Source organism: Mercenaria mercenaria, chromosome 17, assembly GCF_021730395.1.
Source record: "Mercenaria mercenaria strain notata chromosome 17, MADL_Memer_1, whole genome shotgun sequence".
In the NCBI taxonomy this organism is placed as follows: domain Eukaryota; kingdom Metazoa; phylum Mollusca; class Bivalvia; order Venerida; family Veneridae; genus Mercenaria; species Mercenaria mercenaria.
Window position 1 is genome coordinate 11,250,107 of NC_069377.1, and position 16,399 is coordinate 11,266,505.

General features: G+C 35.2%; 1 protein-coding gene across 2 annotated transcripts; it reads right to left on the bottom strand.

Annotated features, from left to right (window-relative positions):
• Window positions 1-472: 472 nt before the first annotated feature.
• LOC123536399 (tetraspanin-6-like) lies at window positions 473-14,496 on the bottom strand. 2 transcript variants are annotated; one of them, XM_053529029.1, is made up of 9 exons: window positions 14,473-14,496; window positions 7,694-7,795; window positions 6,706-6,918; window positions 6,412-6,486; window positions 5,654-5,749; window positions 5,129-5,188; window positions 4,018-4,161; window positions 3,491-3,574; window positions 473-2,394 (listed from the first exon to the last, which is right to left on the bottom strand). In XM_053529029.1, the coding sequence occupies exons 1-9, from the start codon at window positions 14,479-14,481 to the stop codon at window positions 2,335-2,337; spliced, it is 843 nt and encodes a 280-aa protein (XP_053385004.1). In that variant the 5' UTR covers window positions 14,482-14,496; the 3' UTR covers window positions 473-2,334. The 2 variants fall into 2 exon arrangements, with proteins under 2 accessions (XP_053385004.1, XP_045175498.2); XM_045319563.2 differs by lacking the exon at window positions 14,473-14,496 and adding an exon at window positions 10,211-10,307.
• Between the last annotated feature and the right edge of the window lie 1,903 nt (window positions 14,497-16,399).

Genomic DNA, 16,399 nt, shown 5'->3' on the forward strand with positions numbered 1-16,399 from the left:
GACCAATTCTTAGCCGAGTTACTGTTGAGACAGAACAAACGTGTATATTTTCATTCTTCATTTCTATCCGAGACCAAATTCTATACGAGTTACTGTTGGCACATAACAAACTTGCATACAGTATTTATTATACTTCATGTGTTCTTTAGACCAATTTTTAGCTGAGTTACTGTTGACACAGAACAAACTTGTGTACTGTCGTAAACCAGGTTCCTCTAAAACACTGATTACCACAGGCTTAAAGGAAAATATTCCGACGAGGATCTAAATTATATTTCTTTCAAAATGTCTTACTACACTCGGGTTCTGGGGTTATATGTTCAGAATGACCGACACGACTGGCTTATTTATTTGAAGGAAAAGCTAGGATTCTTTATAAATCCACTTCCTGCGTTATTTCAAAGCTTTTTTATCATCGCACCACTTTGATTGTAACTAAGTCAATACTAATGAAATGAAAAGATAAGATAAGTCTAGTTTTATAAATCTATTAAAATCTAAATTTCACTCATAAACAAACATTCGTAACTACAAATTCTACAATTCAAATGATACACAAATTCTGCAATTTCCTTAGCATAAAAATTGTGTAAATATTGTCAGAAATTTCCGCAACTGTTCAAGATTAAATTCAAACAAGTTCCAGTATATTCTGAGACAACAAAAAGTATGATAAAACTTCAAAGTTAAATTTTATTTCTGCAATAAATATAAAGGCTAAAGTATCCTAAAATTGGCTCTATATTCCATATAATTTCCAATCCAGTCCAACTTGAAGAACAAAGAAGTAACTGATAAGCCCATATTAACTGACAAGCATTAAAAATGCTGCTATCTGATTAGTCAGTAATACTTTCCCAAATATGCAAAACTCTTCTCAACAAATGCAAGAAATAGAATGAATGTTATCAAAAACTATTTACATAAACATAAACTAGAGTAAAAACTACACCTTATCGGTATATTTCAAATTACAAATAATGATCTAAAGTATCTGAATGAAGTGTCAAAGAATTGACACAGAAATGTCACAATTTCTCCAGAACATTCAAATATGGCCGCCAAAATTAGGTCTTCACATCTAAGGGCCATTTTTAAGGATAACAAGATAACGAGATTTCTAAAAAAAACTATAAAACTATAACTTGAAACTTGTACAACAGTTGCGTAATAGGAAACTCTCTACATTGCTGTTCTTTAAACAGTGCAAAGCAGTAAATTCACAAAGATATTCATAAAATGCAAAATATATCTTAGCCAAAACATACTTCATTTTGAACCTGGGCCGATTTCGCTAGTTATCGAACTTGGCTGAGGAAGTTGACAAACACATTTTGTTCAAGTGTGGTGAATATCGGATGAGAAATATTTGAGTTAGAGTGCGGACAAGATTTGTGATTGACAGACACAGACACAGACAGGAGTAAATCAATGTGTCTCCCACACCACTGTGTGGTGGGAGACATAACTACTAGTATATCTGAGGTTTGTTCCTAGTCGAGCTTAGTGATGATACAAAACGTATTCACATCCTGTCATATTTCCTATTTAGATGAAACTTATTCCTAGCATAGTTAAGCGTTCACTACTACTTCTCTCTAGTCTATAAAATAAAGTATTGTAATATAAACTTATTCTTTGCCGAAATAAGTGTTAACACATAACATATGCTTCAACTGCGCCTAAACCTGCCTAGCCGAGTTCAGTATTTACACAGAACAAACTTATACATTAATATACTTCATTTGTAAGTGAGACTTATTCCTAGCCGAGTTCAGTGTTAATAAAGAACAAACTTATATTGAGGCTTATTCCTCGTCGGGCTCAGTGTTTACACAGAACAAACTGATCACCAAGTTCAGTGTTAATACAGAACAAACCTATATTGAGACTTATTCCTCGTCGAGTTCAGTGTTAACAAAGAACAAACTTATCACTGAGTTCAGTGTTAACACAATTCAAACTTATATTGAGACTTATTCGTAGCTGAGTTCAATGAACAAACCTACACACCGTTATACTTTACTTGTACATTGTTGCCGAGTTTAGGGCACAACTAAATTCTTGCTGGGCAGCGCAAAAGGTAAGATGACAAATATCACAGAATTTAGTTAACATTAGTTACATGCGCTCACTAACTCTGAACTAGCCATATTGTATTGAGTAAAAATGTTTATAGTCATAAGCGCTTATGGTACATGTAAGGTCCTAAGTTATTTTATAAAAGGTCTTTTAGCAGTGACGAATTATCCTCTCTTCTTTAATGCATAAAATTCCTATGAAAGCTGCGTGCGCAGGAATAATGATGTTTATGCTGGATCGTCTTAACCATGCTTAAAACCTTCTGTAATCGTCGTTGATGCATAGTCCGATTGCCAGACAGATACCAAGAATCTGAATATACAAAAATAATAAATATATAAATACAGAATATAAAGAATATAGACATTAGTTGCAGCTAGTAAGTAAATACTTTAGCTTTTAATATAAACAATTCACAATAAATTTCAATGATTTGTATATTATTGTTGTACATATCGTAATAATTATGTACAGATATGTTCTGCAGAATATGATGTCTTAACCACTGTTTATGTCATAAACATGTAAAATTACGGCGGCCATTTTAAATCCAAGATATAATGATTCAAGTTGTACACAACGCATTTTTCATCCTCCACAGACTATGTTAACTTACACTTCTCCTTAGGACATAGAGCATATGCGACATATTTATTTTGAAGTTTAATAACTCATAAAAGGATTTGTTTTGCTTTTAGTTGGTGTAGCATGAACAGTCGTAATACGTAAAATTGTAAGTGAAATCTATATATATGGCTACATAATGCACTTTTTATATTACATTTTCCTTAGCGCTTTAAAATGTTTTCTTAAACACCTTTTACAGAAAGAAGTTTTATAGATTTGGTGCAACATGATACACTGTATTAAGGCTATTTTTTACCATACTCAAATTCTTGTACCCTAGAAGTGGTGATGTAACATGTCGTACTGTATGTGAAAAGTTTGTATACAATGTATGGACATTTCAACAGACAACTGATTCTTAATGAACATTTGTGATACCGGTAGTTCTTAACGCTTACCTCTCTCTTTCACCTTTACCTTGCTTAATTTCTAAAATGGACTGGTCCATCATTCAATTTAGGCAATGCCATATTTTATTTGAAAGGGTGGTCAAAGAAAATTTACTGACTCACAAGCGATAATGAAGACCATGATCAGACTGCACGACGTTCCCGCTGATCTTGGTCTGCACTGGTCGCAGACGCAGAATCACTCGCCACCAGCAGACTAAAGGTGAAAATTCACCATATACTGAGAAAAATGTAGGTATTCTTTACTGCTTTGCTGCAAAATATCAATTATTTGGTTACTTTGGACTCTGGAGGTCCATTTGTTACCAAAGGCACGGTTGGTGCCGACCTCTTGGTTCTTACATTTTTTTAGAATACATGATGTAGTTTACCTGCAGCGTAGATATTGCAACACCGACACCAATAATTATCCCGAGCTTAGAGGCTATAAAATCTCCAAGACTTTCGTAGCATCCCTAAAAACAACCAATACATTCACGTTACACACTTTTCAAGTAATAAGAACTTTGAATGCCTACAAAGGATTGAAAGAGGCAGCTATTGTGAATATCCTAGCAGACGAATGAATTTAGATCAGTTGCGGCAATGGTTTTCTCTAAAATTCTCTAGCTAGAACTAAAGCAATTTTTAAATTTTACATCTAAAACTCAGGTCATTTATCTATGCCATATAAGTAATTGTAAAAGCATTGTGTGAATAGCGTCAATAATACTAAAATGATCGCACCATAGTCAGCACAATTCTTTAATTTCAAACTGCCATATCTTTCTCAACAGTAGTTAAATTTTTGAAAGTTCTTTCTGCATTGTGACAGGTTTGAGCGTAATTTTCATATAAAATTAACTTGAAAAGGTATACATTCGCCTTTAAGACAATAATCAACATATGATATATTTACGATTGTGTGAAGAGTTTGAGATGATGTGATATTTCCTAGTTGATACATGTATGCATCTTGTTGACATCTCTTTTCGTTCTCAGGGTTCGGGTGTTTCGGGTCACTGTTGGTCAAAACACAGCATGTGTTGGGGACGTGCATCTCCTGAAAGAAAAGTTTTCTTATATTTAATTCTAAAATCTTATATTTTATAAATGAAGTTTACAGTTATTAAAAAACAAAAACAAGTTACTGGAACGTGCATCTTACTTGCGACAGTGTTCATATGATGCATATTCTAAACAGCCAAGCTTAAAACTGATACTATACATGGAAACCTTAACATACCTCATCTGCACGTGCAAAATAAACAAGTGACTAAATTTCGGATAAGAATAATTTCAAGTGAAAAATACATGTTAAAAGGAAAGTGATGTTGCATTATTAGTTGTTCTCGAATGTCGTATATGAATTGATGCGCAATAAACTATTTTATTAAATCAATAAAATATGTAACGGAAGATCCTTTGCAGGCATAGAATACAACCAAACAAACTAATAGCAGACTCGGTTTGACATAGTCTGTTCATAAGAGGTAATGAAAAGAGCAACATCCCTCACGTCCCCTACTAGCACGGGGTCTTATACAAAGATGTTTTACATCACGGTTCAGATTTAACATCGTTCAGCCTGGTTAACTCATCATTGCTATAAAACAAACCCCCACGTCCCCTAGCACCGTCATAAACAGAAATTTTTTATTTAATAAAATCTGCAAGAAGATTCTTTGGAAGAACAGAACGAAATCAAGCAATATAACAGCAGACAGATTCTGAAATGTGCAACATCCCTCGTCCTCTGCTTAAGCGGAGTTCTACTACAGTAAATTATCACTTCATGATCCGAAGAACCAGAAAATGCACCAACAACGAGAAACATTAAATGTACTCTATGATACCACAGGGCAAGAAATAATAACAACATTAAGTATGTCTTTGACAATAGCGTTAATTAGATCATTGCAATGTAAAGACAATTTAGATATTTGCAATTAGGATGCAACCCGAAAACACTAAATCATTATAAGTATTTCGAATATGTTTACAATGTGAAAGAAAAAGACTATACTTACTTTATCATGGAACTTTACATTTGTGTAATCTTTAGGTCCAGCCGATCCACAGCATTTCATCTACAAAGCAATGGTAGAAATGCATTTACTATTACACAGGCAGCAAACAAAATTACAGTTTATCTTAACATATGAAATAATAATATAGATATGGCCATTTGGTGGTCATATGTAAAAATGAAAATAATAAATTTGAGAACATTTTGGAAACTTTGGCGAGTTTGAAACACTGTACTCCCATTTCTCCGCATCATGTCTTCAACTTGCGTTTCTTTAAACTATTTAATCATTTCTACAACCTCTGTAAATACTGATTATTTTGTATAAAACTGGTTATTTTGTCATATTCTTATCTTTCCTTCTAGCTTTTAAAATTAGAGAAATATCTCCAACGTTAAAACAATTGTGATTGTAAAATATATATGTAAAACGAACGTTCAAATATTTGTTGTAGTAAAATAGCTGCTTAAAGCATACGTAAAAGTCAAAATGCAGTTGCAGTTTTAAACAAAGTATGTCACAAACCCAAGTTTGCATATAATCCCAGTCTGTTGCAAGGTCAGTTCCCTGTTCATACTCATTAACTGTTTTGTTGAGGGCATCCGCCAGGTCACTATCTATCTGCAAGCATTAAATCAATGTGAACACCCGTGTCATACAGTTGCCTTAAAAAGCAATTCACTACACATTTTATTTCAGCCACTCGTTTGATCAAATATGTAAAGTAAGCAAATTTCGGTTGTGATATTATAATCTAATTCTTAGCGGTTATCTAACTCTATGTTTAAATATACATATTTGTCTTGACCACATCTAAAATAACCTGAGACTTGAGACTATGAATGGCCTCTAAAGTTTACAGTATCACTTTTCTTATCTTATTTTCTTTCATGGTATTCACATTACACCAATCCTAGACCTATAATGATCAGCATATAGTAAAACAGAAATGGTTCTGTTCTACCAGTATATAGTTCTAAACAGTGTCTATGTCTTTTCTGCAGTTCTAGTTTATTTATATCAATTTAGACAGGAAACAGAATGTAGCCCTGTTTTAAACATATGTTTACATCAAACCAATTTATAATATTTTCTTTAATAAGTCTTTGTCTGTTAATTAAACATACATTTTATACATAAATAATTCTTTATATCTATCTACCTTAAAGCGGGTTTTTTCAATTTCTCAAGTATCATTTTTATATTGTGAGAAGATTTTGTTTTTCATCAAACATCTTTAAAAGAGACGCTTAAAATGCCAAGTGTCACAATTAGTTTCTTACCTTTCCTTTGAAGACACCATAGGCAACAGCAACAGCAATGCCGCAGCATAATATCACAAAAAGAAGGAGAGTATACTGAAAATACATAAATTCAAAACAAATATCAATTATATCAACATCACAGTACCAGTAGAGAACGAAAACCAAGCAAACCTGAACATATAAAAATGAAAAAAATCTTTTCAAATCTAGGTTCACATTACGTTTTAAATACAATTAGCTATGCCTTTTGTTTTCGACAGCAAAAAATGACAAAATACCATGCTCACTTGTACATGAAAAGTTTTTATTTACCAAAATGATTAAATACTTCTTTTGAGCTCGGCACACAGCAAGACATCCAAAAGCACTGACAATCACGAAAAAGAACCCAAATCCTATCAACACCGAGCCAGTGTTGCGTAGGGTCCTGTCACCTGTCCCATAGTCTACCAAATTCTGCAAACTGACGAAATTTTTCTCCACCTTAGCCCATATACCAAAAGCAACTAACGCAGCACTTGAAATCTGAAAGGGTAAGACAAATCGCTTTGATATAAAGAATGCTACCATATACATGTATATCGCATTCATATAAAGAATGCAACCATATATATCGCGTTGATATAAAGAATGCTACTATATATATCGCGTTCATATAAAGAATGCTACCATATATATCGCGTTCATATAAGGAATGCTACCAAATATATCGCGTTCATATAAAGAATGCTACCATATATCTCGCGTTGATATAAAGAATGCTACCATATATATCGCGTTCATATAAAGAATGCTACCATATATATCGCGTTCATATAAAGAATGCTACCAAATATATCGCGTTCATATAAAGAATGCTACCATATATATGGCGTTCATATACAGAATGCTACCATATATATCGCGTTCATATAAAGAATGCTACCATATATATCTGCAGCTTCACAACTTGAGCAGCAAGAACAAATTGATTTCGTGCTTACTATACAGATGGCTTAAATCATTAAAGGATACTTCCAGCTAAAAGTATCGGTTAAATATACTAGGATGTTGCATCTAAACGCTTGCATCGCCAAAAGTTCGTTTCAAAACGCACTTTAGCTTTTAATTACAAAATGCACTTTAGATGTAAAATTGTGTTTTGGGGATTGGGGGAGGGGGCGTCGGCGTGGAAGGTTGGTGGGAAGGGGTCGTGCATTTAGGTATCTATAATCTATTAATTAAGTCTGAAATTCGTAATAAATATTCTAAATATCCTACATAATTATATAAAACTCAACAAATTAAAACATGTACATACCAGAAAAATGGTGTTGAACAGTATGAGACAGAATTTAACACCTCCACAACACCCGCACCCACATCCTATACCACATCCGCAACCTTTACCGCTACCGGAACGCTGAAAACGATTACATGGAATGATAATAGATGTATCCGTTTCTAAAACGTGTTTTGAGGTTTCTGTACATTTGGATATTTTTGTCTATAATATAAAATTTGATTAAACCCTGATTTTTCATAACTTTAGAATATACTAAGACAATTCGGTAAATAAAGACGTAGGGACAAATGCTTGATTTGCGAGACTGTTTCAAAAACCTTTAACCTCACACAAGTTTTCATAATGGAAATATAAGAGTAAATTATAGCTTACTGTTTAGATTGCAAATCTAAATGGTTTACGCTTGAAACAAGAAATATCTTTTAAAAAGATTGTCGGCGTTGGAGGGGATTTTATGTATTGAAAATGTTGGATCGAAGTATAGATAAAGAAGTAATATAGTTATTTGTTCATACTACAATGCCTTCTTGCAATGTACTCTTGAACCATGTGAAGTTTCAATAAAATCACTATAACTGTTCCGCGTGACACTCCAATACTAGTCTCGCTAAAAAATGCATTACTTTTTGGCAAAATTATGACGCTTTACAAAAGAGTTCGAATATTCCTGTGCAGTTTTAAGTTAATACTGCATTTTTGTCGGTAGATATACCAGCAAACAGACGGCATTTTGTGATTCAAAGTCACATCAAACGCTTTCATACATTACTATTAGTTTAATCAATCGATTGAAATCAATCCGCAAGTACAGTAGAGTTTGCGGAGATCTCACCACGACCGTCAACAGCATTATTCATACTCATAGATAGTTACGCTTTAGTGTTCCAAGATTCGTTTTATCATTCAGGTAAAATACCTCCCATCTACAGTTGCCTTTCCGGTAAAAGCCATTAGAGACAGTATTCATACTATACCGTGTTGAAATGTAATGAAACAGTATATTAATTTCAGCCATGTATTCATTTCTGTCCAGTCCCGCTGTTTTTATTGATTGAAGAATTATGGATTTACAACTTTTATTGGTTCTTTAAGTAGGTCAAAACTGCGAACTGATGTCAATAGTACGGAAGTTGTTTTTAAAAAAACAAACTAAAACATTTATCAAAATGTTATTGATACATTTACATAACATGTGTATAACAAATTATTATACTAAATGTGTTCGTCCGTTCGCTCAGTTTTTGTTTCTAATCAGAAAATTATAAACATTATTGCTTCATATATCTGGACTGAACGTGATGGTACGATGGTGAAAACTCGAAGGTACGATGATGAAAATGCCATGGTACGATGGTGAAAACGCGATGGTACGATGATGAAAACGCGATATCACATCGACATTACCCCATCGTACCATCGCGATTTCATCGTCGCACCATCGCGTTTTCACCATCGTACCATCGCACCGTCGCGTTTTCGTCATCGTACCATCGTGCATCGCGGTACAGTATTCACTAAAAAGTCACGGTTGTCCAAACATAACACCGTATAAAACACATTTTAGGGGAAATTCTGTCACTTCTGTCACTGTTATCATGACACGCAGGTTATAATCACGATAAGATTAGAACAGAACAGAACATACGTAATACAATGTGGACGGATAGCTCAGTGGTTTGCTCACTGGCCTTCCAATCCTGAGGTCGGGGGTTCGATCCCCGGCAGCTCGGGAATTTTCAGAAACGCTTTTCAGTGTTTCCCACTCAACAATTTAAGAGGTGTACTGGTCAGGGACCCAGGCAATCCTTGCCGTGTATCAGTGCTATACACTGGGCACGTTAAAAAAAACAGGCTGTCTATTCGCAACGAGCTAGGCTAAGTTAGCCGGACAAGCCTATATCTGATTTCTGATCTCTCTGTCGTGGGGGCTTTGTCTCACTCTGTCCCTCTGGTCAGATCGCTCTGTAGTAGAGGGTGAATTATGCGCCCTGTGTGGCTGCATTTGAACTTCGTAAAGCGCCTTTGAACGTGAAATTGATCATTAAAAGGGCGCTATATAAATCTGGTATAATAATAAAATAATAATAATGTATGAAATTCTTATTATTAACACTGGTACTTTAAAACTCTATTGCTTAAAACTTTAAAGTGTGTCAGTTCGGAAACCTAAAATGATAACCGGTCTTACTTTCTATGCTATGCCAGTTCAAACAAGTTTCAAGTTTCAAGTTTATTGGCATAATCTGCAAACAATTTGGCCATTACAAACAAAAAATACTATACATACACAAATCATAATGGATACTTAATACATGGCTGTATACACTGATACAGACAGATTAAAAGCTTTATCATAATTACACTTTATAAAATTGATTATTACATACCGGACTATAAATAGTAACACATCTCTTAATTATCTCGCATTGTTAGTATTGATTTTAAAATAAATATAATTGTAAATAATTTGAATTATCCGCTCTAGTCACTAACATAATTTACTCGCGTAGAAGAAAACAAATAAATTCTTACCTTCCCCATTGAAAACTACAATTTTATTCTTTCCAAAGAAAAATATATTAGACTTGACTTTTCCGAAAATGCCCGTTATCAGTCCAATCATGCGTTTCTTTAATATAAAGGGGCGTAACTACTTCAGCTTTTAACTGCTAGGAGGTACGTAGTTGTGATCTCCCTTGATATGTTCGTTTATATTCTAAACATGTACGTGTCTAAAAAGTATTTGTAGATTTGCAGGTCGAGCTACATTACATTCGTGGAGCTATGCCACTGATATAATTGGCTGAAACCTTTAACAAAAATAAACTATTAAAACTATTTAATATGTTTGTTTACATTTTATATAGGAAATATAATTCTTTGGACAAACTACACTTACTTATAAACATGTAATAAATAAAACAAGACACTCATGTACACTTGAGTTGCAAGAGTAAATGTTATTATTGCGATATCATTGATTCTCACGTGGGCTGTCCGTCGAGCACTATATCCGTCGAGCACTGTATGGAAATATCCCAGATTCGGTAAAAATATATAATCTCTTTTTTGCGTAAACTACCTATATTTGAAAAAAAAATCCATTGCATTTTAAAACACGTGATCTTTCTGCATGAAATCTTGGTAATATAACATATTTCCGGCTTTTATAATTATTTTAAAACACGCAATCATATAACATTTGATTAAAGCCCGAACGACCCTTTGATAGGGTTTAGTTTAAACAATATTTTATTATTTTTAAGCAACATCCACATAACATGTACAACAAACTTTTACATGTCAAATAAATGGATTGGAAAACAAGCTGATAGCTTATGTAAATTCCTTTCCAATAAACAGATTTACAACAATAAATGTACAAGGTTACGATCAGTATGACATTTATGAACATTGTAACAGGTAATTCAATTTATTCTTGAATAATGTTTCAAGAGTTGGGAAGTTGTTTGAGGTAGAGCGTCTTGAGAAATAACCTAAGAATACGGACTCTTTTAAACATGTGTATATGTCACGTTACTACAATCAAATGAAAATTTAATGTGAGAAATGAGTTAGAACGATAAAATCGATAGAAAAGAAAATAAGAGAAAGGAGGGGCTCACACAGCTCTTGACATCAGTCCAAAAAACAAATACATTAACCGAATCGTTTAGAAGAAGATATAAAGCTTTGCACTTTTAGAAACACCTGACTGTTTTGTTCGAACGTGAGGTGCTCATCTCCATAAAGGAGATTGCTAACTGTTTTTGCACATGGGAGATTGCCAAGGTTTTCTTGTCTATGCATGGTGTAAAGGGGACATTGAAGCAAGAAATGGGAAACAGTCTCAGGGGCTCCGCATTTGCAGAGAGCGGTGTCGGTAATATTTTCCAGTGAAGGTCAAAATTTAAAGAGCTGCAACCGAGGCGTAGACGAGTATGAAATATCTGGTTTTTACGTGTTCCAACGTTAAAAAGGGTGGGAGACGTTGTTTGTTGTTTCGAGATTTTGGTTTTGAAGGTGTGAAGAGTGTTACAATTTCGAACATCAGACGGGAGAGAATTCCAGTCACGAATAGTTGCTGGCAAAAAGGAAGAGTTATAAAGTTGCGTTCTAGATGGTATCGTAGGTATGTTATCGGAATTCCTTAAAGGATATCGATTTTGGTTGTTTTCAGGAATCAAACTACTGAGATAATGAGGAGTAAGACCGTTTGTCATTTTGTAGAATAGAACGAGCCTGTTTTTCTTACGCCTTATTGGAAGGGTCTCCCACCGAAGCTCAGACAGCATAGTTTGAATATTGCATAGTTTGGTCGCACCAGTAACGATCCTCGCAGCCTCGTTTTGAACGGCATCTATATCATTTTTTGATTCTACAAAACAATTGTCCCATATAACATCTCCGTACTCAAGAAGAGGCCTAACGAATGAAAAGTACATTCTTTCCAGACTGGAACGTGACAAGATAAATTTCAGTGATCGCATTATGCCTAACCTCTGCCAGGCTTTATTTACAGACGAAGATATATGCTCCTTCCACTTAGCGTCCTCGGAAAATGAAATACCAAGATGTTTGTGAGTTTTAACAGAAGAAATAGGGACGTAATCCATGATTAGACGGGGGTGGTTTGCACGATCTCTCTTCCTAGAGAATAGACAAGTTTCAGTTTTTTTGGGGTTAAAATCCACAAGCCATGATCTTGCCCAATTTGTTACTTTACGAAGATCAGAATTAAGGACAACAGCGGATGCATTCGGGGAATCAACAGTTATGTAAAGTGTAGTATCATCGGCAAACAGCCGGATATTGGCCTGGAGATCATTTACAATATCGTTTATATAGATTAGAAACAAAAGAGGTCCAAGAATTGAACCCTGAGGAACGCCAGCGGAAATGGTACGCCAGGACGAAGAAGTATTTGAAATGACAACTCGTTGCCGACGGCCCGAAAGGTATGACGAGAACCACTCTAGGAGCTTTCCCTGAATTCCAAAAGAAGAAAGTTTGTGAAGAAGACTCCGATGCCAGACTCTATCGAAGGCTTTTGATATGTCACAAAACACCGCGCGCACTTCCTTGCCCTCATCCAGTGCTTGACATATTTCATTGTAAAAGAAGGTCAGCTGGTTAACCGTTGAATCACCTTTTATGAAACCAGACTGATTCGGAGTTAGGAGGTTATTTGCAACAATGTAATTGTAGATGTGCTTGTGAATACAGCGTTCCATAAGTTTGCCTATGCAGCTTAAGAGCGAGACAGGGCGATAGTTGGACGGATTGGATGGGTCGGACTTCTTGAATATTGGCGTGACATTAGCAAGTTTCCAAGAAGAAGGAAAGAAAGATTGCTGAAGGAGCTTGTTGAAGTAGATGGACAGGGGTTCAGCAAGAACACTGGATCCCTCCCGAATAAGACGGGGACTGACCAAATCTGGGCCGCATGCCTTTCCGGGGTCGATTGAATTTATACTGTCAATCACGTCTTGGACTGATATAGATATGTCCTGAAGTGAGCATCTGCTGACAGGGATATTTAGTAACTCATGACCTGTATCGTCTATGGATGACTGGGAACAGAAATATTGATTTAATAAGTTTGCTTTGTCTACATCACTTGAAGCTTGAGCATTGCCACTTACCAAGTTCGGGATAGATTTTGAGGAATCCTTTTTGGTTACCTGTTTGGCCAATTTAAACCATTCTTTAGCTGTTGTATTATCAGAGTTCATTTTATCGGTGAGTTTTGATAGGTATTCAGATTTCGATTTTCTTATTAGATTTGTAACCTCATTTGATAGGGTTTGGATTCAGAACCGAAACGTTTATTTGAAGTACTCGAAATTTTTACCACAGTATACAGATAATAACATATCTTTTGTGCTTTGCCTTATGGTGAGTAAAAATGATAGCAGTATAGATTTACACCCTTAAGCGGGAACGCGTATGTTTATACATCCAGGCGGTAAGCGCGAAAATTCGCACGCTTAGCGTGCATATTTACACACTAAGCGTTTATTATAGTAACGCTTGGGCAGTTTAAGATTTTTGACCTATATAGTAAAACAATATACTTCTTAGTAGGATTGATATTTCTGTCGATTTTTGAAAGACTTTGATACGTTTTAATTTCACCTCTTTTAGTATGTTTACTTTAAATACAGATAAGTCAGGATGTTCTAGTTCATAATGTACGCGCAGTGAATTTGTACATTTTCAGTAAACACCCCTTTCAACCAATAATACTCGCCTTAACAACTTCAACTAAAAACAAGCAAGTGATTACAAAAATAACAATAAGCATTTTAGGGGAAATTCTGCCACTTAAACTGATACCGCGACACGCAGGTTTTAGTCCCTCTCAGAACCGAACAGAGAACATATACTCAATTCCGACTTTTACGTAATGCATCACCTACAAATCAAATTATTCACATGACGAGACTGTACATGATACTTAAAAATCAACAAAAATCTATTGCTTAAAAGTTTGTCAACTGAGAAACCGAATATTATTATCGGGCTATTTTGAATGGACAACTTACTGTGGTATGTCAGTTCAAACAGATTACAAGCTTGGTATGGCCCGATACTATGTATGGGCCCGCGTTATCATCTAAGCAATTTATAAAACTGATTATTCTATATCGGACTATAAATGGTAACTAAATTTAATTTATCTCTTGTTGGTTGCCATTAGCATTTAAAGATATAATTGTGAATCATTTGAATTATTCGTGCCAGTCTGTAAGTTAGTTTACTCACGTAGAAGAAAACAAATAAATTCCTACCTTTCCCATTGAAAACTACAATTTTATTCTTCCGAAAAAGATATAACTTTGACTTTTACGAAAATGCTCGTTATCATTCCAATCGTGCGTTTCTTTAATATAAAGGGGCGTAACTAGTTCAGCTTTTAATTGCTAGGAGGTACGTAGTTGTGCTCTCCCTTGATATTTCATTTACGTGTCTGAACATTATTTGCAGGTCGAGCTACATTACCCTCGTCGAGCTATGCCACTGATAACATTAGCTGAAACAATGAACAAAAAAAAAAAAAAAAAAAAAAAAAAATCATTAAAATTATTTATTTTGTTCGTTCACATTTTATATAGGAAATATAATTCTTTGGACAATTTAAACTTACTGAACGTATAATCGTTAACATTTTATCAAAGAAGTATAAAAATACATTTATTTTTATAGCTCTTTGATTTTATATAGGAAATATAATTCTTTGGACAGACTAGACTTACTGAACGTATTATTGTTTACCTTTTATAATGGTAATATAATTCTTTGGACAAACTAGACTTACTGTATGTATAATAAACATCCTGTAATACAATTAAAATACAGTGAAACCAGGAGTTGATAAATAATCATTTTGAAGTTAAATAATATCATTTTTGCTTGCTCTAGATGTGGACGGATGGGGTATTTTGGAGACAAACAGAGTAAATATAATACACTCAGTCATTTTGCAACTATGAATATCCCCTTTCATCAACCAAATTTACGAGAGACTAAAGGTCCTGGATCCGAGTTGATCACAACAGTCAGTCTAATCTGAGACTCTCCGAAGTCAACCATTACCTCCGTATTTTGACTTCATCAAGACACTTTTTGTCTTCTGTGTATTATTTTCCCTTCTCGTTCCTTCTCTTCAGGAGGAACACTTTCAGTTGGCATTTCACACTTGACAAAGCAGGTAATGGATACATGAATACTATCAGAAGCATCCGATTAAAACTAGGGCGCCGTCATCTTGGACTCATGCATAGTCATTACGAATGTGTCATTAAAGAGGCATACCTAGCTATAACTTAGTGCACCCAAAAACTGTCTGAATTGATTTACTTTCAGATAATTTATAATTTAACACGAATGACGCTGATCCCAGATCGCTGGACATTATTGTCGTTTATTTGTTTGTAGTGTTGGTTTTGTGCCACCGCAACACCTACAACGCGCCTTTCCGGGGCGTAACAGTCGGAAGCGAATAGGTAGCAAGCTAACAGGTGTACCGTTGGATAGATATTGGAGCAGGTGTTTTCATTCTATACCCATCTGGCAAGAAAGAAACACTACATGCAGCCACAGGAAAACACTGCAGCAATTACAAGGCGGAAACTGAAGCAATCGAGAAGGCCGTCTCAATGATTGAAGATTCGACAGAAGAAAGCTCCTCAGTCGTCTTTTTTACAGATGCACTGTCTATCATGATCAACAATAAAGCTCTACAGCTAGCCAGTAGAATGCATAGCCTGGGTATAACCTGCAAAGTAGCACTTCAGTGGATTCCATCCCATTGCGGACTTGCAGGCAATGAAGAGGCAGACCAACTGGCAACGCTAGGAGCTCAGTCAGAACAACCAACAACAACTGTGAGCTACAAGGTGAAAGTCACCATCATTAAGGCAATAACGAGACCAAGGATAGAGGAAGATGCTTTTCATCTCCTTGATCGGTCTGAACAAGTGATGCTGGTCAGGCTTCGTTCAGGGCACAAGCCCAATGCTAACATGTACAAGAAAAACAGACTGACACCATCACCAACCTGTCCATGTGGTGAGGAAGACCAGACTACGGAGCATATACTCCAAAAATGTTAAGGCATGACCAGGAGCGAGCTTCGACTTGGTCGATAGATACCTCAATCCAACAGAAACTGTATGGAGGCATTGGGGATCTGCGGCAAACCACAAGTTTCATCGA

Excerpts from the sequence above, each read along its gene's own strand:
- LOC123536399 (XM_053529029.1), bottom strand. Across the intron at positions 6,919-7,693 it reads TGTTCAACACCATTTTTCTG|ATTTCAAGTGCTGCGTTAGT; the intron begins GTATGTACATGT and ends TTACCCTTTCAG. Across the intron at positions 3,575-4,017 it reads CTCAAACTCTTCACACAATC|GGATGCTACGAAAGTCTTGG; the intron begins GTAAATATATCA and ends GGTTGTTTTTAG.